Below are 27,825 nucleotides of genomic sequence, written 5' to 3' on the forward strand. Positions count from 1 at the left end.
GAGGGCCATAAAGCATTGATTGGATGGTAAATACTAGAATTATTTTCCATGAGATCCTTTTTACCTGGGATTTTCTTGAGTGCTGCCATATCTAGTAAATTAGGTATGGTGAAGGGGAAATAGCTAATACTTTGCACTAAGCCTAGCTACAGTATCTGATTCTTGTGTCTTGATCACATTATTTCTATTGAAGTAGAATAGATGCACTAGTAAAATACATATTTTTCCTGTTAATATCATTTTACCAGTCTTATGGATTAACAAAGAAGGATGGTTACTATGTCAGTATGTATAGAAGCCACAGAAGTTTAGAGAAATGAAGAAAATATAAGTGCCAAATTGTTATCCTTATTATTTTAGTAACTCTAAAACCATCAAAATGATTAAATTGAAGTAAATAATTGTTTATTTCATATCTTTTAAAGATGCTTATCTAACAGAACAATTTAAAGAAATAGAAATTTTACAACTGGGATTTTAACCAAAGCCTTCTGTATCACTCAAATTTGTGCTTGTGTCTCTAGTTATCTCCATGTGCCTAGAGATATCTAAAAAGATTGTTGTTCTAATTGGACATTTATATTGTAATAAGATGAAAAACGAATCTGCAAACTTTATGAAACCATTCTATTTCTTTTGTAATCATACAGTTTTTCTTTCCATATAAAATCTTTGCTATTGCTTAACACTAAATTTTAATAATTTTATAGGCCATGCATCATGCATGTATGTACACACACACACACACACACACACACGATGTACAATGATAGTGACAATCATATAACTATATATAACATAGGATCTTTACTATTCAACATTCTAAGCTTATCTCAGGGGCCTTATCTCACTGTTTAATTCAGAAATCATTTATTATAAGTTTCATAAAATGAATATTCTCCTAAATATTATCAGTGTTATTTCATGAAAAGTCATGTAAATAAAAGTATCTGCTCAAAAAAATTATAGTATACTTTAGCCACACTGGAATGTATTTGTATAGATATCATTTTTATTATATCAAAGATATAAATTTACATTATTTTATCTATAAAGCTTGGCAGTGCTGTCAGGACATGGGATTAAAAAAAGTAACTTTCATCTCTCCGATGACATTGTAGGATAAATAAGGTGCTTCTTACAAATGTAGCCTTGTTTCTCTTTACATCGTTCAGAAATATAAGTTTCTTTTGATTTGTAAGATAGACAGGTTTGTTGCAATTGAGGTCCAGGAAGCCGAAACCTAAAACAGAAGAAATATCACAGTTACAATGGAATTCTATACAATCTCAAAAGGAATATACAACTTTTGTTTTATGCAAATTTTAAAATTATGATTTTTTATGTAATTTAACAAAATTTAATTTCTGTCAGTGGCATAAACAAGTAAAATTTTAGTAAATTGAAAAGTTGATAGATTATAGAGGAACAGGCCCAGGAGTGGGCTATCTCCTCCCTGGCTCCAGAGAAAGGGAAACTACCTCAGTTTAGAAGGGAAGGGCCATCTCCTCAACTACATCAGTCTAGGATACCACCATGGAGGGTCAAGGGTTCACGGCCACCATTCTGGTGGGGCCAAGGGATAGAATACTGCTCTGAACCAAAAAGAATTATTCTTGAATCTTAAAATTTAATGGACTTTTCCCTAATAAATTTCAGAATTACTTGGGATTCATTATGGCCCCTTTATTCTATCTGATTTTTCCTTTTGGAATGGAAATATTTGTCCTATTTTTGTCCCACCCTTATGTCCTAAGATACAATAAATTATTTGGTTTCTTAAATTCTCAGCAGGAGAGGAATTTTGCCACAGAATGAGTCATGTATCAGCTCTGATTTTGATGAGAGTTAGATGAGATTGTAGACTTAAAGTTGATGCTGAAATGATTTAAGACCTTTGGAGTTGTTGAGAATGTATTTTGCATATGAGAAAGATGGAAAGTTTGGGGAGTCAGAGGGCAATATATTATGGATTGAACTGCATTTCCCCAAAACTCAAATGTTCAGATCCTCAGAAAGTTTGGAGATAGGGTCTTTGAATGGGTGATGTAAAATGAAATAATTATGATGAGCCCAAATTCAATATGACTGGTGTCATAAGAGAAGGAAACCTGGGCATAGTGCAAAGATATAGGGAGAAGATGGCTATCTGAAAGTCAAGGAAGAGAGACCTCAGAAGAAATCAACCTGCTGACATCTTGATGTCAGCCTCTGAGAGAATATGTGTCCTCGTTTATACCACCCAGTCTATGGTACTTGGTTATGGAAGCACTAGAAAACGAATGTGGTTTATAAGAAAGATTCTCAGGGAGAGCAGATTAAGGAATTAAATGTTAGTTACTTCTAGAATATACAATTCTGTATATAAGATTGGTTTCAAATCACTATTTCTTTCCTCTGTTCCTCAAATGTCCTTGAAATTAAGGCCCAAGTATCCTTCATTAATGTTCTTTTTGATAAATGCAGTTCCTTGAGGCAAACATTATACTTAAAGTAAGCCCTTTATGTCAGGTAGATACTTACAAATAAGGGGGCAGAGCTGAATCATTTTCCCATACCCACTGATGGAAATTTTCATTATAGTAGGCTCCAATCCAAAAGAAAGAGTTCAAAGAGAAGAAATTCTGGTGGTAAAAAAAAAAATACATAAATTATTATTTTTTCATCAACTGCATGAAAGAACCTTTTAAAAAATTCACCATCATATGTATATTTATTCAATTCCTCCAGCCCACAAAATCATTAATGTATCCTGTGGTACAAGACTATTTTAGATGCTGATGAGTAGCAGTGAAAAACACAACATCCTCATTTTATGGGAGATACAGAGAATAAATAAAATTTTTTTTGAGTAAAAATAATAGTGTTGGTTTGAAGAAGAAAGGAGTGAGCTTTTTAAAAGAACAAAACCATCACAGATTTCTTAGAGATTAATTTTACCCCCATCATCTACCTCTTTGGGTGCATAATAAAAAGGATCTTCTCTATTAGGAAAACTGACACAATGGAACCTTTACTTCAATGCTGATGCACATTTAGGACCCATTATCTATCTTCTCACATAGTGTTCCAGATTCGGATGTACTGGTCACACAATGGTATTAGATTTGGAGCTAGAAAGGCTATACCCTATTAGTGCTGGGATATACCAGGTTCTTTTTCTTTGATTGAGATATTCCTTATAATATCTGGCTCTCTCTGGATTTATTATTTATATTTTTTTATAAAGATAATATCAAATATTATTTAAAAATATTTTTCTCTTTTTTTACCCAACACATAGACCTATATTTTGCATGTGAAAATGGAAACAAAAGATAAATGAGTATTATCCTTCAGCTATTGGTCTAGTGCTGAATTTGGGCAAATGTTAAAGATTCCTCAGTTCAATCTAGTTAATCAATCTCATATATCTCTGATATTATTATGACACTTGGTAAAAACTCACCATCTCATCTCTGTTTATCTTTAGGAGGCTGGAATTTAGAGATAAGCAGACATTTTGACTCTGCCTCCAAGATAACTGCTCCTTGGAGAAGTAATAACAACTGCATCGGAACCAGACCCAATTCTTTGGACAAGGATGACAGCAAGGTCCTAGGCAAAGATTCTTTGTCATTGCACTGAGAAGATACACAAACTCTGATTTTGTTTATTATTTGTTAAAAACACACCTTATAAATATACACTTTATGATAGCATAGGAATCTTACGTAAAGATGATAAAAATAGCTGAACCATTAGTTTTCTTACCTCTATGTTATTATAGCATTTAGAGACTGAAATACCTTCATGTTATATCGCCAGATTAATTTTTTTTGGCTGAAAGTTTGACCTTTCAACATAAATTCTGCCTTTTCAAAATTTTGTTCTTATGTTATTTAATTTTATGACCCTATAAACTTATGAGATCTCACAAGAATTTCTCAAATGAATTTATTTGAAAGTTACATAAACCTCTATCTCATAAAGTTGTTTGGGGGACTATATTTTATAACTTCTGTAAGTACATATTGTAGTACCTTGTATAAAGGCTCTATGTTTATGGAACTAATACAAATAATAAAAGTATTTTCTTCTTAAATCAGTATAAGAAGTCAAGCTATAAAATCGTTGCCTACCTTTTTGTTGCATTGAGGAAGATGTTCTTTCAGAAAATGCTACAAAAATAGTCAATATCATAATTAGATCTTCTTTTAAATTAATACATCAAAATGAAATAATAAAAGTCTATATTCTATAAGCATAAGTCAGAAATTTTAAAGAAAATTTAAAGGTAAGTTTTTTGTTTCCTTCCCTCCCTTGATGCTGGGAATTGAGCCTAAGGAAGGCCTGGCACATCCCAGGAAAATGCTCTACCACTGAACTACCACCCCAGTCAAGGTAGAATTTTGATGAGGTAAAATTGTGAACCTAGTTTCTGCTTATCATAGTATATGAAAGAAATGATGCTTCCAAGGGAAGACAATTTAGAGGACTCTCTGGTTACTCACAGTTTGCAGTAAGAAAAGACACTGCAATGGTTGCAACCATCAGGAGAAGGAACATGACACCAAGCACACAAGAAATAAGCCTCCACGGAAAAGGTGAGCAACCCCCTAGAAGAAACAAAATCAGATGCAGACTCTTGATATAAAAACAGTGCTGAGCAATTGGTGAAGGCGACCCCCCTCTCGCTGTATTGACAAGGTCATAGTGAAAATAAGTGCTGGCAAAGCCACTCTCCCACTGTCTTGACAAGGCCACAGTGAGGATGAATGCTGGCAAAGCCATGCTGGTTGGTGGGAAACCAAAACCATGAGACCCTTTTTTATGTAACTGGGACTTTTCATTTTCATGCTCATGTTCTTGACAGGAAGCATGAGTATGGTAAATGCCAAACCAAATTAAATTTCAGATGGTTAGAACATAACAGGTGGTTCATGCCTTGAAGGCTGTTCTACTACCCCTCAGCATGTCAAGGACAAAGTAGAAAGCTGCTCTACTATCTCAGCACATTGAGGACAAAATTGATAATGGACAGCAATCATTCTCTGAAAGGTCACAAGAATTTTAGGCACCACATTGATTAATATCAACTAGAACCCAAGCCCATATTTCCAGCCTTTTAGAAAACCTAATCATTATACAAAACTCACCATATGTAGTTTCATTCTTGATTAAGGAAAATTATGTTATACACTTAGGAAAGTCAAGACATATAAGGATACATTCTTTTCATTTCTATAAACCCTCTTTTACTTCACATAGGGATTTATGATGAGCACACTTAATATTGGTGGAAAGTGGACTGATGTTTAGAACTTATTTTTTATTGAGAAAGATTATAAAGATATAAAACTTGTGCACCTTGACTGAGAAACAAAGAAACTCTTTGAGAAAGTAGCTCAGCCAGTTTTATGAGAATAAATTTAGGAATTAATTAAAGTAGCTTTATAAGACATAGTTTTAGAATAATGTTAGAAATATTATTCTATTTAGATTCTTGGGTTTAGAATTCTTAAGTTTTTAGCTGTATGGGTTTCTGATATGTTTTAAGAATGGCTTATAAACTTTAGGATATTTTAAGTGTAAGACTTAAGGGGACTTTTTAGATGGGAATTTTAGATTAGAAATAAAAGTGCAGGTGTACTTTAAAACTTAAAGGTTAATGATAGGTTAGGAGACTTAGAGTCTGGTTATGTAGTTTGGCATTAGTTAATAGTGTATCTTGGGAAAATCTAAAAAAATGTAAATTAGTGATGCATTTTATTAATGATTGATAACTAAAAAGTCACATCCTGGAAAACTGTAAATTGATGTTACATTTTTCTATACCCCTAATTATGGTCAAGGAAACGTTATGTCTTGGCAAAGTTTTGAAATTGTATAATCAATGACGTATTCTGAATCTATAATGATGGGAAAAATTGTGATAAAAGATGACCCAGAGAAAGCTGCATTAGAGCTCTCTCTCTCTGGAGATTGTTCCAACGAAACGACTCCTGTCTCATCTTTTTGCCGACGCCACTCAACCTTCAGGACTCCCTGGACCCTGCTAGGGCTGGACACCAGCAATCAATCAATAAAAGAAATATAAATATCATAACAAAATATGAGCGAATAATTCACAATTTATATAATGAAATAATGGAAGCAAAAAAATTAATGGCAGAGTACACTCCTTAATTCATAAATTCTAGCTCCAAATACTCCTCTTTATTATTTCTCTCCACCTAAGAAAAGGAAAAAAAAAACAACTGAGCAAGAAAACTTTATGAAACCAAAATGAGAAATGATTCATTTAAGCACTGAGTTCTTTCCTATACAAAAAGTAAAAGTGGTTCTTGATTTTAATTCTTGATGGACTCAAACTAAAAAGTTTCTACTTAGCAAAAGAAACAATCTGTGAGGTGAATAGAGAACCTACATCTTGGGAGCAAATCTTTACCCCTCACACATCAGATAGAGAACTCATCTCTAGGATATTTAAAGAACTCAAAAAGCTAAGCACACACATACACACACACACACACACACACACACATTAAAAAAAAAACAAATAACCCAATCAATAAATGAGCCAAGGACCTGAACAGACACTTCTCAGAAGATGATATACAATCAGTCAACAAATATATGAAAAAATGTTCATCATCGCTAACAATTAGAAAAATTGCAAAACCACTCTAAGATTTCATCTCACTCCAGTCAGAATGGCTATTATGAAGACAAACAACACTAAGTGTTGGAGAGGATGTAGGGGAAAAGGTACACTCATACACTGCTGCTGGGACTGCAAATTGGTGCAGCCAATATGGAAAGTAGTATGGAAGATTCCTTGGAAAATTGGGAATGGAACCACCATTTGACCCACTATCCCTCTCCTGGCTCTATACCCAAAGGACTTAAAAACAGCATACTACAGGGACACAGCCACTTCAATGTTTATAGCAGCACAATTCACAATAGCTAAACTGTGGAACCAACCTAGATGCCCTTCAATAGATGAATGGATAAAAAAATGTGGCATATATACACAATGGAATATTACTCAGCACTAAAAGAGAATAAAATCATGGCATTTTCAGGTAAATGGATGGCATTGGAAAAGATAATGCTAAGTGAAGTTAGCCAATCCCAAAAAAACAAATGCCAAATGTTTTCTTTGATATAGGGAGTCTGATTCATAGTGGGATATGGAGAGGGAGCATGGGAGGAATAGACGAACTCTAGATAGGGAAAAGGGGGTGGAGGGAAAGGCAGGGGGCATAGGGTTATAAATGATGGTGGAATGTGATGATCATTATTATCCAAAGTACATGTATACGAACATGAATTGGTGTGAATATACTTTGTATACAACCAGAGATATGAAAAATTATGCTCTATATGTGTAATAAGAATTGTAAGGCATTCTGCTGTCATATATTAAAAAATTAAAAAAATTAAAAAAGTAAAAGTGGCTACATTCTAAATTAGGAAGTTGAATAAGTACCACTTATTTATTTTTTCCTTCCACACTTCCTCCTTTCCTTAACTCAGTGAACATATATGAAAGTGTACAATGTGTTACGAAGGATAATACCCAGGAACAGGGACACAAGTATGAGATGCAGCCTCCACTGAGTACTCATTTTCTACAACATTTGCTAAGTTAACACTTAAGAACTGAATTCTAGTATCCCTCTTCCTGCACCTGTATTGCAAATAACTGATGAAAGATGTTGAACAGCTAGTGCTCATTCACATCTAAAATCTGCACCTTCACCTTGATTCTTCAATGCATTTGACAATTATTTTATCTTTTGTCATATTCTCCTATTTTTTTTTGTCACTTTAATTCTTTTTTCAGAGATTCACCATTATGCCATCTGTCCCTATGGGAAATGAACAAAGATCAAAAGACTTAAAAAATGGAGTTTCTATGTAGGTAAAGTGTCAAAAGCTTGTTTCATTTTCCTTGAGATTTTCCTGGGTTGATAATCTCTGTAGATTTTAAACTACTGGAATTTCTATTGAATCACTTACTTCACTTTCTTCTCTGTCATGGAAGAAAACAAGATCTTAAAGGTACTCCTCACCAAGAACATCCCCATCTTTGGAGAACTAAGCATGAAACAAAGTAGGACTTTAGATGAAGGAAGCATCTTGGCATACAAGTTTAACCAAACTAGCTAGATATTTATGACTTGGCATGATTATTTTTTTTACCAAATTATTTAGGATGGAAAATTGAAAGCATTCTTTCCTGGCATCTCCTTAAGGCTGCATCTCCTATGTGTTTCCATCAGGACTCAGAGCAGCCATGCAAGGACCACATACTTAAGCATTCAAATTTAGGAATTTGAGAAATGGCCCTTAATCTTGCCACAAGGTAGAAACACAGCAACCTGATCTGTGATACATAAAAATAATTTAATAAAAAGCCAGATAAAAAACAATTTATATAACAAATTTTATAACTAGAAAAATTACTATAAACATGTCAGCTATTCTCAAATTATATGAGTAAATAAAACACAATATTAAAAAATGAAACAGAATTTTTGGAACTTGATTTAGTAGTCTGGAGTAGTTTGGAAAATAGGCAAGTAAAAATAATAGAATTCTGAAACTTAATTAAAGGTCTCATTCTACTTTTGATTAACAGCAAATAGACTTAATTAGCAAGATTGATTTTTAAAGTGAGAGAATTGAAAAAGATGTCCCCGAGATAGACCCTATTATTTAAAAGTGTTAAAATATAATAAAGGACTCTCCCTCCCTCCCTCTCTCTTTCTCTCTCTCTCTCTCTCTCTCTCTCTCTCTCTCATACACACACACACACACACACACACACACACACACACACACACAAATGCCTCCATGAGTTACTAAGAAAAAAACTTGCAACTAATAATCATAGCTTTCCAAGACAGCTATACAAAATTTATACTTTATTTTCTTTCTTTTTCTTAATGAATATATGAAGTTTAGAAGACACAAAATTTGACTCTATCACAAGCATATAATTGTACAACTACAATTCTATTCTAAACAGAAAATTATCAGCATCCATAGGGTCAAAATGTAACCATTATCCTTATTTCCATTGCCACTAAATAATTTTGCTTGATTTGAACTTGATGTAAATAAAGTCATACAGTACATGAAAAAGTTTTGTATATGAAAAGTTTCTTTATGTGGAAAGTAACATATACAGAATATTAAATTATACACTCCAAATCCTTATAAGCAGAAAACAGTATCATAGGGGACTTCTAAAATGTTTACTCTACTTTTAGCATTTTCTTTAATAAACATGTATTATTCAATCAACAAATAACTATAAATTATGCTTTTTTCCCTTAAAAGCTAAACACTTTGAATTTTATTACCAAAAACTCACACAAAACGTGTGTATGTTTTTGTAAAAAATAATCCAAGGAAATCTTGGCAACCTAATTTTGATAGCCACAAAAAATTGGCTTCTACTATTTCAAAAGCTTGCCAGCTTACTTCTAATCCTTCATATCTTTCCCTGATCATTAGGTCTGAAAAACATAAGCTGGCTGCAATCAGATGCAGAGTTCCAGAAACAAGACTTAAATGCAACTTCCCATTACATTAGCTGCATTAAATCTTAAATAGGGGTTAATTTTGTTGTTGCTATATGCAATTTGCGATCCAAATTTGAAATAAATATGTGTGTCTTTTATTTGTTTCAGGAATATGGAACAATCAAGTATCAGCTGTATATCACCCTCTGACACAGAAGTCAATCCAGTCCAATTATATGTTGACTTCTTGCACAATAAAATTCTTAGGCCTCAAAACAACTTTCTTAAGTTCAGCCTCTCAAGCAGCTGTGCCCCATAATTTTTTCCACACTTTGACACCTTAAAGTCTGTAGCAAGAGAATTTCCAACTTCTTTGACTTATTCAAATGTTATCCTTCCATTTATGTCTAAAGGAACTCTCACCTAAGCAATGAAATGTCTAAACTATACAGACTACCTTTCAATTTATTTATAATATTGACCATTTGGCCTTTGTCATAATCTACATTGTCAATACTCAATATTTTATTTGCATTTCCTAATTAGATTTGGAAAAAAATTTTGCTATATTTTTGTATCTCCCCAATACATTACACAGATTACTACATAATTTTCATTCTGTATATGTTTATTAAATATAATATTTTACCTTTGTTAATGATATTGCTTGCCATGTTATTGTGTTTTTTAAATAAAGTTTATGGTCTTTTACCTTTTTCAAATTACCTTTGGCAATTTGTTCAAACTTAATTTAGTCTTCATACCTTTTTTCATTGTGTGTTTCTGCTGATAATTCTCATTCAGCATAGTAAAAGTTGTAGGCTCCTCATTCATTTTCATATAGGAAAAAAAACTGTGAAATAAAGAATGCAAATATTGATATGTCACTCTGTAATTTGGAAAGGTATCCTATAATAAAAACAGGGGGAAATATTTTTTAATATTTGTGTTGAAGAATAGAGATGCCTGTTACTTTTTATAGATAAAATTAATGCCATTAACAAAGGATTGAAAACACAATTATAGATCTGCAATGATTTTATTTCCAAAAATTCTAAGCCTATCCCTCTCTAACATCATTGTAATTAAATAAAATAAAAGCATTAATTTTATTATTTGTACTCCCTAGTAAACATTTCACAATTTATGATTAAAGCATGAGGTTAATATTTGCATTTCATAATTAATAAATATGGGACAAAGCATCTTTCTTTCATATTATTTTAGGATTTATTTTTATGTGTTGATTTTTATAGTTATTTATGTATATATTATTTTTTTAGTTTTCTTTTTTGTTGTTTTTATTTATTTTTTAAATACACCACAATAGTGGAATGCATTACACTCCTTATTACACATATACAGCAAAATTTTTTGTAACTCTGTATATAAAGTATGTTCATACCAAATTATGCCATTATACATGTATTCTTTTTTTTTGCATTACAATTCTTAATACAGATAAATGCCCAGAAATGAAATTCACAGGTTGTGGAATAACTACATGTTTAGTCTTTTTAAAAATTTTTTTTTATTAGTGCGTTACAATTAAACATACTAGAGAGATTCATTATGCCATTCATACATGCACATCATGACATATACCCTATTGATGTATACAGTCTGTTGATTTACTAGTTTATTTCTTTATTTTATAAAAAAATCTTTATTTTGAATAAGTAAATAAGGAATTTAATTATAAAAAAGTAATTAAGACAGACTAAATACCAAAACATATAAGTTTCAAAGTTTGAAGAATTTTTGGTTATAAATATTTATTAAAATTGGTTTTCGGCATCAAAACTGGCAAAGCACTGATCAGGACAAAGTCTATTATTTGTCAGACTTTAAAATACCTTACTTGCCAGGTGTGATGGTACACGCTTGTTATCTCAGCAGCTTGGGAGGCTGAGGCAGAAAGATCATGAGTTCAAAGCCAGCCTCAGCAATTTAGGGAGGCCCTAAGAAACTTTGACCCTGCCTCTAAATAAAATATTTTAAAAAGAGCTGGAGATATGAATGGCTCAGTGGTTACAAAAAAGAAATAATAATGATAATAATAATAATAATAATAATAATAATAATAATAATAATAATAATATCTGACTCAACTTTCCAAGCTTTTACTAAGAAAAACTACTAGACATGCAGCAAAGATTGGGAAAAAAAGAGTCAAAGAAAGCAAAACTTTGATAACTTAAAGCCAGAAAATAAACTGCAGCTTTTAAAGTTAAAATGTCTAAAAACATACAGAGTCTCCCCTAAAAATTTCCTAGTGATTGTTTGTTTTAAAAGTTGAAGGAGGGAAAATTATGAATGAAGTAGAAAAGGTTAAACGTACCTGAAATGAGGAGGAAAATTCAGAAACTTGAACTAAAAATTTAATATGTGGGAAAGTGAGGAGGCAGGGCCTGGTAAATTAGAGCAGAAATAGAAACTGTCAATCCCAGTAGAAAAAAACGTGCTTGTTGGGTCACATTTGATAGTTAACGACAGGAACTTCACAACCACAATATAGGTAAGAGCACTGCTTGGAAGACAAGCAAAGTAATGTATTTCATTTCAAGCCATGATAAGCATAGAGAAATTAATTTCTTATGATTGGAGAGTCTGGTGTCTTTTCAATTACAGTAACCAGAGTAAGTCTATTCACTTCAATAATCTACAAAACAGCAAATTAATTCGCTGCAACTTTCAGGAATAATATTTGTTTACTGAAAAACAGGTATGTTGTCTTTGCAGAATTAAGGACAAATACATCATTAATAAACCATTATTTTTTTGTATTTTGAAAGAGAGATTATAAGAAGATGTATGTGGCTCAATCATAGAAACATATTGCTGACTTGTGCTTTCTTTCTTACTGATGCACACTTCATATTCTCATTTTTATTTTTCTCTGTTATAATGGTTTTGAAAAAAACTCACATTTGTCCAGTGTATTATATACTTTCCTTCTAAAAATATGAATGGTATTATTTGTATACATACATATAAACTTATAAAAATGACCCAATAAATAAATTAAATGTGATTATACATCTAGAGATATATTAGGTATATAAAGAAAACCAAAGAAAAGAACACTTTTATTATTAATGACATTCAGAAACAGTACAAATAGTTATGAGAAGTAAGAAAGGTAATCACCATTCTTAGAATAGTTTCATAATGTTCTAATATGCAGAGGCTCTTTGGGCCATATGTAGTTTTCTTAAAATAGCAAAATAAATTAAAAAATCTGTTGTTTGGAAGTGTTTTGTTTATTTTGATCAAAACTCGTACACTGTTGCCTTTTAAACTATTACCAAAATCTCAAGTCATAAGAATTAATAATCTTTCTCCACATCTTATTTCTATGAATACAATGGTGGTAAGGATCAAGAGGTACTATATTTAAAATCAGGTTTATGGGGTACTAGAGATCCCAAATACAAACTTTTTACCATATTAAATAAGGTGTTGATGATAGTAACTTAATGAAACATGGCACTTGTAACTGTGAGTTCAGTTAAAGCTCTTTCAATGATCCTTTCTTTATAAGACTTTCCCCCAGTGTGTTAGCTTTTCTTTACTGTATCAAAATACTTGAGAAAAATAATCTTGCAAAGAAGAAAGTTTTTCTTTGTTTTTTTTTTGTTGTTTTTTTTTTTTTACATTTTTCAGACGTTTCAGTCCATGGCTGATTGGCCCATTACTTTGGGGGCTGAGGTGAGAAGGTACATCATGATGAGAAAGAGGCATTTAATGGAGCAAAAATATATTAACCTCCTGGTGATAGGCAGGGAGAGAAAAGGACTGGAGTCCTTCTATCTCCTTTGAGGGCATACTACCAAGACCTAACACTTCTCATAAGACCCCACTTCTTGAAGTCTCCACTACCAGCCAATTATACCAAGCCAGGGATCAGATCTTTAATACACAGGCCTTTGGAGACATTCAGTAATATAAACTAAAGCACCTGATATAGACCTAAGACCATTTACATTACCCTAATAAATAATTCATTTCAATGCATTATCTGTTTTTGAGACTAATTTGCACTAATATGCCTCAACATATAATGGAAGTTAATAATCAGAAGGATATTACAAAAACAAAGTAAAAATACAGACTGTTTCAAAATTAACTGATATATTAATAATCAAACTTTATATATGTCAAAAGGCAAGTTTGAGATAAAGTAACTCGGGAGCAAATATTCCTTTCTCTTTATCTAGTTACAGACCCCAGATGCACAAACCGAGACAGTAAAATTACTGCTTTGAGACATAATATTTGTGCATCTTAATGTACATTTTCTTTTTTGAACCGGGGATTAAACCCAGGGGCACTGGATCATTGAGCCACATCCTCAGCCCCATTTTGTATTTTATTTAGAGACAGGGTCTCACTGAGTTTCTTAGTACCTTGCTAAATTGCTGAGGCTGGCTTTGAACTCACAATTCTCCTATCTCAGCCTCCGGAGCCCCTGGGATCAAGGCATGCACTATTGCGCTGGGCCTTAGCATACATTTTGGTAACTCAATACATGTACAAAATATATAATAATCAAATTAAGATAATAAGCACTTCCATCTCTTCAAACATTAAACATTTTCATGTGTTGGGAATTTCACACTTTTCTAGTCATTTGGAAGTATAGATTATTTAAATCAATAGGTGCCCTTCTATGTTACAGAAAAACAGAATTCCTTCTCTCTGTGTTGTGGTGCCCCTTTTTGAACTTCATTCCCTCCACAATCCCCCCGCTCTTCATTTCCTGGACTCTATGAACAGTTTTATTCCATTCGTCTACGTGATTCTTTTCGGTTTTCACAAATGAGAATATGTGGTATTTGTCTTTCCACGTGTCTTATTTCATTTAACATAATGACCTTCGGTTCCATCCATCTGCTGCAATTGACAGGGCAGGATCTTTAATGGAAATGGTATGAATTTCTGAAAGGCTCTGAAGGCCTTTAGTTTGTCAGATGTTTGTAAGCAAAACAACCCAGGGGAGCTTTGTCTTTTGCTCATCCTTTCCTAGTTTCCAACCCTATTCATAAGCGTACTCTCCCCAAAAAGAGAAATCAAAAAGTTACCATCACCATCTTAAGATTCAATAAGACTTGAGAGAGAACTTGAGATGTAAATGCTTCTTATTAGGTTGACAGCCTAATGCACCAGAACAGGTATAAAGACAGGAATACAGGACAATTTAATTCCTGAGGAATCTTAGCATGGTAGACAAGATATATATATATATATATATATATATATATATATATATATATATATATATATATATATCATCAAAGTTCATCTGCCTTACAGCAAACAGAAGGATGACACTACTCACTTCCTTAAAGTTGAGATCCACAAAGCCAGAGTGATAGCATCTCCTTTGTACTGAGACAAGACAAAACTACAAAGGGAGCAGTTAAGAAACATATTACAAGCTGCCTTGACCTTCTTCCATCCCTGGGCTTGACAAGTTCCAACTAAATGGACTTTTCTTGCATGAAAGGTATAACCACAGCCCTCAGGTCATCTTCACTGCAAATGTGTGGTGAATGTGAGAAGAAACTTGTTTTGCTTTGTAAAAAGTCAAGTGTGAAATAATTTCACACTTTTTTTTTGTCAAGATTTGTCAAGGTTGCTTCTCAACAAATTTTTAAAAAATTAATGAATTGCCCAAGATTTTGTACACTGCTTCTAAAGAATTCCTATCTTTAATTTTGTTGGAGGCATTTTGATATTATGGCTAAAAGCACATATTTGATATCACATTAAGTCAGTATATTAGTTCAACTGTGCCATTTATAATTTTTGCATTCTTAGTCCAGCTTAACTCTATGATTTATTTCTTAATCTGTAAAACTAAAGAGAATAAAAGTATTCTCATCAAAGAATTCTTCTAGAGATTAAATGAGAAAACATGTTAACTACTATTATTGGGCTTTTGTTTCTAATTCAAAACATTTTTTTAAATTTTTTGGTTTAGTTTTGTAATTTTTTTCTTTCAGAAAATATCTCATGAAGTAAAGTCCTCATGATATAGCAGATTCAGGACTTCCTCAATTGTGTAATACAAGGGATAATACCAACTCCCCTTTCCTATCTTAATGCCTAATTTAAAATCTTTCCCAATTTTATGCTGATGCCAATGGTCCCATACTTGAAAACACATGCACTTTGTTCATGGCTAGATAAAGTATATTTTGTCAGTCATGTATACTTTATTATATATGATATAATTGTAGATGCAAATGAAACTCAAAAATGGTATTTTCAGGTGTGAAAGAGTTAAAATCTATTGTAATAGATAATGATGTTCCAACTAAGCACATGGTTCAAATGAAAAAAAATGTACAACCATCAATAAGAAAGTATATTTAAATATAATTTCATACGAAACACATATTAAAAAATCTGAAGTTTATAAATGTCAGTAAACAACATGTACTGTCATCAGAATTGTTTTGACACAATACTGCCCTCTGTGCCATTAAGAACAATGGCCACATAATATTTCTTAGAAAAGTATCCCCTAATGTCTCTAACTTCTGATGCTCATTAGTGAAATTCTATGCTGGATATTATTTGCTCTGTGAAAGTTCTATAGACGTTGTCTTTGAAAGTCTTGTAGAAAAAGAAAAGATTGTAGAAATTTTAGGAGAAAATAAAGGATTAGAAAATTCTATTCCATTTTCTAATGATACTAAAATCATCTATTGGCTTCAACATGAAGGACCAACAATGTACACTACCATTATTACTACTCTGCATTGTCATTGTCACCAGTCAGAATCAAAGTCAGAAATAAGCAGATCTCAACTGCCTCTTAGCCAACAGTAATGGTAAGACTCCGTATATTTTAAGATGTATCCTGATATCATACATGTTAAAATGTGAAAACAACATACCTTGGATTCATTGAAACAGATAAAAGAAAGAAAATGTGAAGGTGAAACAAAGAATAAAAAAAGAATAATAAATAAGTATTATAAATCTAAAAAATATGCAAAATACTACATTAAGTCTGTCCAAGAAAGTTTTAGGTATTAGGTTTAAAAAGTATCATAAATTCTTAAATATACAAAGGGAGAGATGGTTAGTGTTAAAATAAATATGTGTTCCTTATGGGACAGAAAACATGGCAAGAGAGAAACTAGGAAATTTTTAAGGCACATAAAAAAGCATAATAAAACTCCCTGAACTATTTTTGTTGCAGTGAAAATTAACATGTTTAAACATACATCAAAATCTATATTTTTGGCTCCATGAGGACAGATAGAACACAGGTAAGCACATGTACAGAATCTACTGATGGAATAATCAATGTACATGCAATGCATTCATAATTGTTTACATAGATAAATTCAAACAGAGAGTTATAATACTACTGGAATAATTGAGGTAAAAAGAAATTATATTTTCATGTAATTATGCATATTGCTTTCTGTTTATTTACCTGGTTTGGGGTAAACCTCTTAGGCAGTTAGCTCTTCCAATTGCTGGCTAGGTGAAACTGAGTACATTAGTTGACAATCCTCAGTGGCCTTACTTGTAAATGTAGGCAGTGATAAGATTTACTCACTGCATTATAAAAATGGTTATATGAACTAATTAGTCCAAGTGCTTAACAAAAATTCTGCCACACAGTAAGCATCAAGGACGATTAATATCACCATGTTATAGTTAAATGAAGTTAAAACTGAATTTTACTCTGTCAAAGGAGTATGGGTTCCTTCAGTTAAATTGAGTTTCATGGTTAATGAGACCTTTTCTCATTTTATTTCTGACTATATCTGGTTTTGGTTTCTAGACCTTGATATGTCATAAACTGATTGACGGTAGGTGAATAAGGGTATTGGTTACAAATGGGTGGTTTGACTGTTCTTGAGCCTAATATGTAACTACAGATTTGATTACTGATCTCTAGTTCTCTGTCATAAATTGTCCCCTGATCTTTGTTCAGACATTTACTTGTCTCCTTTTGTCTCTTTCCTTTGATGTTTAAGTTTCAATAGCAGAATCAAAGACCACAGAGTTTTATGATGTAGAAATTTTCTCTTACATTCCCTTGCTAGGAGCTTCAGAACCATTTTGCTGGTCCTTAATAAAGTTGCCCAAACTTTAGCCAACAAAGAGTGACCTATTTGCTACAAGTCTTTGGCTATTTCAGAATAAGAAACCCAAGACGTCAACAACTCACCATAGAACAATGGTTTCCAACCACATACGCAGGCAACCACAGCAGTAGCTCCTTGAAGGTCTGCCGACGTATTAACACCTTATTTTACTCCCACATACATTTATTAATTAGTCATATATACACTAAAAGTGATGCAAAATCATTGTATTTTGAAATCGTATTGTTTTTATTCTTCTCTACTATGGGGAATAAAGACCTCTTTCAGTGAGAATACCTGGCAAGATTAATATTCCATATTATGACATCTTTAATTCACACACCCCTTTCTCCTAGTTAGAGCCTCATTTTGTAAAATTATCAGTCAGTGTCTAACATTGATGGAAAATAATAATATCCAGATTTTTCTTGTTTCATATCTTCTCTTGTGGTTGGTTGTTTTCACATTTTAAACTGACAAAAAAATGTTATATATATTTTAGGGTTTCAATATGGTGTTTTGTTATACATACACATACACACGTACCATGAAATGATTAAATCATGATAATTAACATATTCAACGTCTTCATACTCATTTCTGGTTCAATAGATCTCTAAACATTTTCTACAGATAAAATCTGAAATTTTATGCTCTTTGACCATAACCTTCTCATTTCCTACCACTCACAGTCCCTGGCAACAATCATTCTACCTTCATTCTATGAGTTCAACTTGTCTAGGTTCCACAGATAAAATAACGTCATGCAGTATCTGTCTTTCTGTGCTTTGCTTATTTCACTTAGCATAATGTTTTCCAGGTTTGTCCATATTGTCATAAGTAACAGATTTTCCTTTTTCTAAAGATGAATATTATTCCATTGTGTGTGTATGTGTGTGTGTGTTTATATATATGTGTGTGTGTGTGTATACATATAAAATGAGGTATTTAACTAGAAGGGGTATGTGAATTACACACACACACACACACACACACGCACACACACATATCGCATTTTCTTTTTCTATCAATCTGTTGATGGACACTTAGATTGCTTCCAGATCTTAGCTATTGTGAATAATTCTGCAAAAAAAAGACATACAGATGACCAACAGGTATATGAAAAAATGTTCATCATTTTTTCATCAATCATCAGGAGTATGCAAATTGAAACCACATGAAATATAACCACACCTGTTAGAATGCTATTATCCAAAAGATAAAATATGTTGATGGGGATGTGAAGAAAAGGAAGAACTTTTACACTGTTGGAAAGAATATAAATTAGCATAGTCACTGTGGAAAACAGTATGAAAAACTAAAAATAGACTTATCATACAATGCAACAAGCTCACTTTTGGGTATGTATCTAAGGGATTGAAATCAATATCTCACAAAGATTTCTGCATTGCGTTCTTTTGCTTTTGGATTTTGCAAACAACCCATTATCAAGCAGATAGTGGTGAATAATTGTTTTGAATTGGAGAGGGGGGAGGAAAAATTTAATATGTTTTCTTGTTTATGTCCAAACTGGAGTTAAATCAAGTATGTGCACACAGTTAGACACCCTAGTCCAGAATAGAGCTCTAACAGTATCAGAAGAAGTTGTTTTATTAAAGAGTCTTCCAACTGGACCCTGAATCTTCTTTGAAAATGGTTTGAGTAATGTATTTTGGTTAATATTTCTGAATGATTTGGTTATTGTTACGTGAAAAATAAAATTAAAAACTTATCCCAAACTAGTATGATGAAATTATCATGGTATTGAGAGTCCAAGTACAAGTACAAATATCAGGATCAGCATTTTAGAGAACAAATCAAATGCAGAGTTGAATAAGAAATTAAAATTGGTGTGTATATCCCATTTTTCTCTTCATTTATTTTTGTTGGAGAGTCCACCTGTGATGATTTTCTTCTAAAGCATATTATTATGGTGAAACCAAGCCCCTTCCCCCAATACAAAAAAAAAAAAGAAAGAAATGAAAAGAAAAAAAAGGCACTGAGAAAAACACAAAATGTTTTAAGAAAGATAAGATGCAGCAAAGGGATTCAACCAAGAGTGGAAAAAAATAATACCAAAAGTGATATTTCTTATGCATTTCAAAGTACCAAGCACTTTCCATATACTATTATATTTAATTCCCACAACCACCTCATAGCATCAGGGATCTAATTGTCCCATTTGTCAGGAAGTAACTAATCACAGACAGTATTCCTATTTTGCTCAAAGTTCTAGTTTGTAAACAGAGGAGTTTTAGGATAGGCATGTTGGCCTTGGAAACTCAGTATATCACAACTTCTAAATTGGACAAAGGCCATCAAAGAAGAGGTGGGGCCCAGTTGGAAGACTTTACTAAAACAACCTCTTTTGACACTATGTTAGAGCTCTATTCTGGATCAGGGTATCTAACTGCATGCACATACTGGATTTACTATCATCAAGCCCTTAACACTTATTTTCTAGGATGGATGGATAATACATGAAGACACATATAGCATGTTGTTTACATTACTACAGGGTTCCATAACTTCAGAGAGAGCAAAATAATTCTCTTGAAATTGGCAACATTAAAATCAAAGATTTATTACTGAAGACAGTAATAACTAAAAAGGAACAGAAAGGATAGATCAAGTATTGACAATAGAGCTCATTATCACACAATCAAATAAGAAACAGGGTTGCCCATCGAGCAAGTTATAACGTTAGGTCCTTTGGCCTGGACAAAGCTATTCTTCTGCCGTCTTCATGGTATCTGGGCTTCTTAGAACCCATGTTCCTAGAGATGAATTAGGTTTGTCTGCTTTATAATATATTTTCCTACTTTTGATATGTTGAGTGACCCTTGAATCCCTTCTCTCTCCTTGGCTATTGACCCACAAGAAGCCTAGTAGTATAATATTAAATATCTTTGCATCTTTTTCATTAAACTAAGCTGAAACAGTTTAAGTGACTAACTAAAACAAGATAAAAACAGAAATCTTAGATGAAATTTATTCTCTTTAGTCAGGACTTACAGAAGTGTTGAGCCTCTTGAACAACTTCATAATAATTAGGTGAGCAACTCAAATTCATTACAAATGGACTGGAGAAACCTAGATATCAGAGACCATGAACATAACCTTCATTCCACCTACTGTTGATTTTTGTTAGATCAGATTTACACAACTCTACATGGAAGAATGACTACAATACATGGTATGGGTAAAAAAATCTAATTTAGACCCACTTCAGTTGGCTTTGTCTCATTTCAGGAACTAAGTTTCAATGCATCACTTTATTGAGCTAATGTACACCAGATTATTTCAGACAGTATGTTTCTGGTTCTATGATGGGTTTCATATATATAAATCATTATGTCAGTGATATTTTCTCTTATGATTCTGATTATCTCTTACTAACCATATCAAATTTATTTCTCATTGAGATTCATATTAAATCATCTCTTTGATTCTAAGAATATGAACATCTGCTTATTTCTCAGTTTACTTACAGAATATATTTTTCAGAGTGTTCTTTCTAAGAGTGTATCATCACACACACAGATACTTTTTGTGTGTCTACCAGCCTAGAATCTGATATATAGGAGGTGAGTAATAAATATTTGTTTAGTGATGAAATTATTGAATGAGTAAAAAATAGAAATGATCTTGGGCTTCATGGAAACTATGTCTAATAAAAGAAATTACAAAATCTAAGTAAAAAAGCAACAAAAACAATACTAACTCCAATTCATGTTATAAATTAAATGAAAGTTTTTGAGATTCAGAGTAAGAATGAAAGGAACCAATGATCTCTAACTGGGTGATTAGAGATTATAACATTTAAATTAAGACAAGGTATGAGAATGAGCTGGCCTTAGAGAGCTAATGAAGGAATAATTCAGCAGAACATGCAAGCATGTACACAGCTCTTAGAACAAAGCTTGATGTAGATCCATTTAAGACCCGTGTGGTTCAAGATTAATTAGTGAGAGGGCAATTGATATATGATCCATGAGGTTATATAAAATAACAGATAGATATTTAAAAATTTTTAACTATCTTTTTTTTTTTTGAACCCAAGTTAACCACCACATCATCAGCTGTTTTTTAAAATATTTTATTTAGAGACAGGGTCTTACTGAGTTGCTTAGGGTAGTTGATTCTTTTTAAATCATCCTTAAAAATCTTAAGCTCCAAATAAAAAAAGTAGTATGGTATGCTTGAGAAAAGATGTTCCAGAAATATTCCTTTTCCTTCTCCCTATCTTTTCCTCCTCCATCTACCTTAGTACAAGGAAGTTCTTCATTAATTTATAACAACCTATAGACTAAGAGAATGAAAGCAAAATCAATTCTGTGAACAGGGACATTTAAAGGAATTTATCATTGATACCTGCTTCTCAGATAGCAGCGAGAGTCTATCAACAAAACTTTATGTGAGTTGTTTGTGCCAACTCACCTTTTATAGAGGCAAATACTCTGCATGGTGTAAACAACCAAAATACAGCAAAAAAACAAGTCTTTCTTTATCCCTCTCCCCACTTTTTTCCCTAACTTAAGCAAAACAAATGAGGGGATAAATCATGTTTATTATTTTCTTTTATAAATGCTTTCATTTCCTTCAGTAATTTCCCTTTTGGTTTCTGCATCACTTAATTTTTTAACAAGAGTACATGCACATGTTTGACCAAGGAGTGTTCAGATTTCATCTAAATGCTGAGAAACTAGAAAGGCTAACGATTAAAAAGTGTGTAATGTGTCTCCCTCCTTTGGGTGAAAAATTTTTTAAAGTTGACAATTAATAAGATGATCTCACATATTTTTTTCTATTGGTAGGATTCTGTGGTTTTTGTTTACAGAAAAGCACACAGAATTATGAATGACAGAATGATCTAAAAGAGGAAATGACAGAGCCAATGACAAATGAGGCTGGAGGAGGTTCTAAATGGATCTGGCCTGCCCTCTAGTGGCCAAGGTACAGTTATCAGAATTGTTTTGGAAATCTAGCCTCCAACTGCAGAGCGGGAGGGAAGAGTAGGGGCTGGGGAGCTGCCTTGCAAGTTAGCTTATCAAAGTTGCTCAGGCAGATGGAAATACAAAACATATGATAGAAGATAGGTGGCTTGCTTTCTTCTAGATGGACAAAGAATCCAAACGCTTATTGCCTCCATTCCTCTGTAGCAGATATAGAATTCACCAACTAGATTCTGAAGCATTGTAAGAAGAGATGGTGAAGAAAATGTATCTGCCATGGATTACTATACATCTATTACTTAGAATTAAAATAAGGCAAACTCATATGGTGAGCTTTATATCAGTCAAGGTTCATTAAGTTATATATAATTAATCCAATCGGATTCATTTATTTTATTTAATATGAAAGTGTGTGTGTGTGTGTGTGTGTGTGTGTGTGTGTGTGTGTGTGTGTGTGATAGTGGAGGGGAGGAGACAAGAGATTATGAAAATTAGCTTGAGAAATTATGGAGGCTAACAAAATCCTACTATCTGCTGCCTGCAAGGAGAGGAATCAGGAAAGCCAGTGAAGTCAGTCAGTCCACATCCAAGACTTGAGAACCAATGACGTTGACAGTGTAAATCCTGGATCTCAAAGTCCCCAGAGCCATGAGCTTCAGTGTCCAGTGTTTGAGGGCAGGAGATGCTGATTAAGAAGAGAGTCTCTGCCAGGTTGTTTTGTCAGGGCTCTCAGTGGATTGGATGATGCTCACTCTGGTGAGAGTGGATCTTCTTTACTCGGTCTAATGACTGAAATGATAACCTCTTCTAGAAACATCCTCAAACACATTCAGAAATAATATTTTACCAGCTCTCTGGGCCTCCCCATAGCCCAGTCAAGTTTACACATGAAATTAACCATCACATACTTCTATTTCCACAACCATCACCCATCCATTTGAATTGTTCAAAATCCTACTTACATAGATCAGTTGGGGACCTGGAAAGGTAAAGGTGACCAGATCCTCCCCAGAGTATTAGTGGTTTGACTGTGTGTGTGTGTGTGTGTGAGAGAGAGAGAGAGAGAGAGAGAAGAGAGAGAGAGAGTGTGTGTGTGTGTGTGTGTGTGTGTGTGTGAGAGAGAGAGAGAGAGAGAGAGAGAGAGAGAGAGAGAGAGAGAGAGAGAGAGAGAGAGAGATACTTGGTATTGAACTCTGGGCCTTGTACATGCTAAGTAGGCATTCTATCACCAAGCCATACCCTCAGCTGCATCAGTGGTTTTTAGAAGCTTGTCATTGGTGGTAATGTGCAGCCAGGACGGGAAAACACTATATAACTAACCTTGTTCAGTAGGGCACATGGATTTTAATTGAATGTGGCTATAAAGACAAAGATTGTTTTGTTTGAGAATAAACAAACAAAACCTTTGATAACAGCAGTTATACGCAGATTGTAACAAATCAATATTATTTAACTTCCAAAATGGTTAGAAGATTAAAAGAAGCCTAAAGGATCATCTTAAAACTTTCCCTTGTATAGGTATGTCCCAATAAATCTGTTCTACAAAAATATAACCCAAATGACAGTCCCATGGTCTTCCTTTTTAGTCCTACATGAATTGTACTGTAGACTTGTTTTTTATATTCATTGTGAATTTCTCTCATTCTTTGGCAAGTAGAAATCTGTTTCCCCACGCTCTCAAGTATTCATCTGCCTACATAATACCTTGTTTAAAATCCTGTTTTCTCTTTACCCCTTTGAGAGTTACATTAGTAAATCTGAGTGATGATCAGCAATCTCCCCTGATTAACAAGCAGTCCAGGCAAATCTGACGTATGTAGCCTCAGACACATGAAGCATCTCAAGAGAAACACTGTTTAATCATATTATACTTGATGACTCACTGAGGCTTATGGTGGTGGGATGTTTCAGAGAAGGAATTTTCCAATATCTGTTTTCTACTATCATGGTTTTCAGAGTGTGGCCTCTGGACTTACAGTGTCTGCATTACCTGGGAACTTTGTCGACATGCAAATTCTCAGCCCTATTCTGGACCTATGGGGTGAAAAGAAATGGAGGGTAGACTCGGCAAAAGTAGTTCAAACTACTTCTCAGAAGATTTTTTCTTTAGATTTCCTTTCATTTTTTAATTTAAATGTATTTTTAACTGAAATATCCAAATACATATCAATGTGATGTTTCAATCCATGGATACATTGTGTAGTGTCTAAATCAGGTTAAACATATCTATATGCTCACAAATTCCTCATTTCTCTATGGTGAAAACATTCAAAATGCTTTATTTTAGATTTTTCAGATATATGGTATATTATTATCTATAGTCACTATACTGTACAGTAAAATAGCACAACAGAACTCCTTACTCCTTCCTAACTGTAACTTAGCACTCATTGATAACTTCTCTCATCTTTCCAACCCTCCAACTCTCCCCAGACTCAGGTCACCACCATTCTACTTTTAACTTACATGCCAAATGAGTGAGATTGTGTGATATTTTTCTGTGCCTAGCTTATTTTCTTGTTGATCCTGACACACTCTTAATTTGAGAATTGCTAGACTGCTTGAAGAACCACCCCATCCTCATTGATGAGCTTTTGATATAGCTTCTCCTTGGATTTTTTTTCCTTGATACTCCTAATACATGCTTTTAGGAGGAAACTAAATCCCATCATTATGAATCAAATCAAAGAGGAAGAGGGTGAAAGCAGTAAGGAGGAGTTGATCAAAGATTACTAAATTACAGTTAGATAGGAGGAAGAAATTCTGTTGTACTATTGCACAGTAGGGTAATTATAGATAACAATTATGTACTATATATCTTACAAGGCTAGAAGAGAGGATTTTGAATGTTTACACCATAAAGCATGAGCATTGGATTTAAAGTACAAGATTTGGATGAGAATCTAGCTCTGCCAATAACTAGGAATGAAATCATATTATATCAATGTTTTTACCCTCTGCAATGGTTTGGATCTCAAATGTCCCCCAAAGCCTCATGTGTGAAGCCTTGGTTTTCAGCCTGTGGCACTACTGGGAGGTAGTGAAAGCTTTAGGAGGTGAAAGCTTTAGTGGGAGAAAGTGAGTCATTGGGGGTTGTACCCTTGAAAGTAATATTAGGACCTTGGCCCTTTTCTCTTGCTCTCTTTGCTTTTCAACTACCATGAGGTGAACAGTCTTCCTTTGTTACACACTTCAGCTGCCATGGTGTACTGTGCCACCACACACCCACAGCAACCAGGCCAAGTGACCATGAACTGAAATCTCTGAAACTGTGAACCTAAATAATCCTTTCATCCTTATAAGCTGATTATCTCAGAAAAGCTAAAACATTCTCTAAGCCTATTTCCTCACTGGACATTAAAAAGGAAAAATACTTCATTCAGTTCTGTTTTGTTCTCTGCTTGAAGCTTTACTATTATGTCATTTGCTCAATCCTACACAGCTGCAGTTAGCATGAGAAAGGCAGATGTTTGGCTAACCCTGATCTACTGTCCACACACACCCTTTGAAAATGTTTCCTTATTAGGAGAGAGAGAGAGAGAGAGAGAGAGAGAGAGAGAAAGAGAAAGAGAGGGAGAGAGAGAATAAGGATGAGTGTGTTGTAAGGATCACAGAGAAACTAAATTTAAAAGGATTTGTAAAACATAAGCATTATGTTTGTACTTATCCATATAGTGGTCAAGTAGGTTGGCTGGAATCAGAACAAATCAATTTGCAGCTGAGAGAAGTCAATGGTTAATTTAAAACAATGATTTGATAACTCAAGAGTTGTCCCCTAACTCAGGTCTGTCTCCAAGGTGATCTGGGATGGAACAAGGTGCTGGTCTGCTTGTCCAAGAACAAGTATAGGCTCTGTCCACAGATAAGCCCAAGGAGACATTTTCTGTTTTACCAGAGGGATGGGCTTGAACAACCAATATTTACAGAGGACAGTTTTCAGTTTTTCAAATGAGTATAGTTGATGAGAATACTGCAACTATTTTCAGGAACTTAAAAAAAAAAAAAAGCCAGATCCACCTCTCTGCCTCCACTGGCTGCCTCTTCAGTGGAATGTCCCGCTGCATTGTCAATGGCATGGAACTAGGCAGGGCACCATGCCTTGCAGGAAAGGAAATCATGGTGCTGTATCCAGCTGGAGAGCAGCTGTATTGACAGCAGCCATGGAGACATGCTTGTGGGTGTGCCTCCCCAGTTAAGGCCAAGTACCATTTTCTTCAATGTTCTAGAAGAAACTATAGATCAAGACAAGCTTCTGCCTATACTCTTGCAATTACTCCATTTTTTCCCCTCCTCTTGGACTTGTGCTGATGTTGCTCATATCAGATAAATAAGTGCATTTCTAATTTTATGTTTCAAGAAGAGAAATGAGTAAAACCTGAACATAAAACCATGCAATGTATTCATGGTATTTTTATTGTTCATATTTGTTCATTTGAGGGACAAGTTAATGAAATATAATAAGCATAGTAGGCATTTATGAAGAAATGTGCATGAAGTCAATGTAGTGTGTGGGTAATATTCTTTACACAAACTAGTAAAATTTAAAACTAGTTATTATGCCTTTAGACTTTTTATATTAAGATATGAAAAAATATTAGACATACCTAAGCATTATTAAACATTCAGATTCTTTTCTAAAATTCTGAAGCTAATACATTTGCATTTACTTTTTTAAAAAAGGAGGGGAGTGATTTTGCAGAATAAAAACTTGCATTTGGATATGACATTCCCTAAGGTTCAAAAATCTTCGTCCATTATCCTATTACTCATAAATTTATATTAGTAGTTATAGTGAGCTGAATAGCAGCTTCCCAAAATTCAGGTCCACCTAGTTCTTTGATATGTGAATTTTTTCAGAAATATGGTTTTTGAAGATGTGAATAGTTAAGTTCAGATCTTATTGGACTATGATGAGTTTCAAATCCATTGTCTTGGGTCCTCATAAGAAAGCCAGGTGGTGACAGAATGTAGAATGACATGTGACAAAGAGGGCAGAGACTGGCACTCCATTCCATCACTTGGAATGAAGCCCACAGAATGCCATGTCTGTCAACAGCCACTAGAAGCCTCCAGGAAGCAAGGAAGGCCCTTCCGTAGAACCTTCAAGGGGAACATGGCCCCACCAAGAATTTGATTTTGGCTTTCTAGTCTTCAGAACTGTGAGAAAAATATGTATTTTTTCTCCCAGTTTGTGGTAATTTGTTACAGCAACCCTAGATACAAAGGAAAACT

The 27,825-nt window shown here is 33.6% G+C and overlaps 1 protein-coding gene across 3 annotated transcripts; it reads right to left on the minus strand.

Annotated features, from left to right (window-relative positions):
- Positions 1-990: 990 nt before the first annotated feature.
- On the minus strand, positions 991-21,378 carry LOC110597197 (killer cell lectin-like receptor subfamily E member 1). 3 transcript variants are annotated; one of them, XM_078015248.1, is made up of 8 exons: positions 14,863-21,378; positions 11,863-11,932; positions 10,286-10,374; positions 4,494-4,598; positions 4,122-4,160; positions 3,449-3,597; positions 2,524-2,624; positions 991-1,243 (listed from the first exon to the last, which is right to left on the minus strand). In XM_078015248.1, the coding sequence occupies exons 3-8, from the start codon at positions 10,359-10,361 to the stop codon at positions 1,099-1,101; spliced, it is 615 nt and encodes a 204-aa protein (XP_077871374.1). In that variant the 5' UTR covers positions 10,362-10,374; positions 11,863-11,932; positions 14,863-21,378; the 3' UTR covers positions 991-1,098. The 3 variants fall into 3 exon arrangements, with proteins under 3 accessions (XP_077871374.1, XP_077871375.1, XP_077871373.1); XM_078015249.1 differs by lacking the exon at positions 14,863-21,378 and adding an exon at positions 8,011-8,088 and having other exon boundaries at positions 11,863-12,646; XM_078015247.1 differs by lacking the exons at positions 10,286-10,374; positions 11,863-11,932; positions 14,863-21,378 and having other exon boundaries at positions 4,494-8,004.
- Positions 21,379-27,825: the final 6,447 nt, after the last annotated feature.

The sequence above is a fragment of the Ictidomys tridecemlineatus genome, chromosome 6, assembly GCF_052094955.1.
Source record: "Ictidomys tridecemlineatus isolate mIctTri1 chromosome 6, mIctTri1.hap1, whole genome shotgun sequence".
NCBI lineage: Eukaryota > Metazoa > Chordata > Mammalia > Rodentia > Sciuridae > Ictidomys > Ictidomys tridecemlineatus.

Coding starts and splice junctions, on each gene's coding strand:
- LOC110597197 (XM_078015247.1), bottom strand. CDS start 4,773: ATGGCTTTGCCAGCATTCATCCTCACTGTGGCCTTGTCAAGACAGTGG. Junction 4,161..4,493: donor GTCTTTTCTTACTGCAAACT/GTGAGTAACCAG, acceptor CTATTTTTGTAG/CATTTTCTGAAAGAACATCT. Junction 1,244..2,523: donor TCAGCTCTGCCCCCTTATTT/GTAAGTATCTAC, acceptor CTTCTGTTTTAG/GTTTCGGCTTCCTGGACCTC.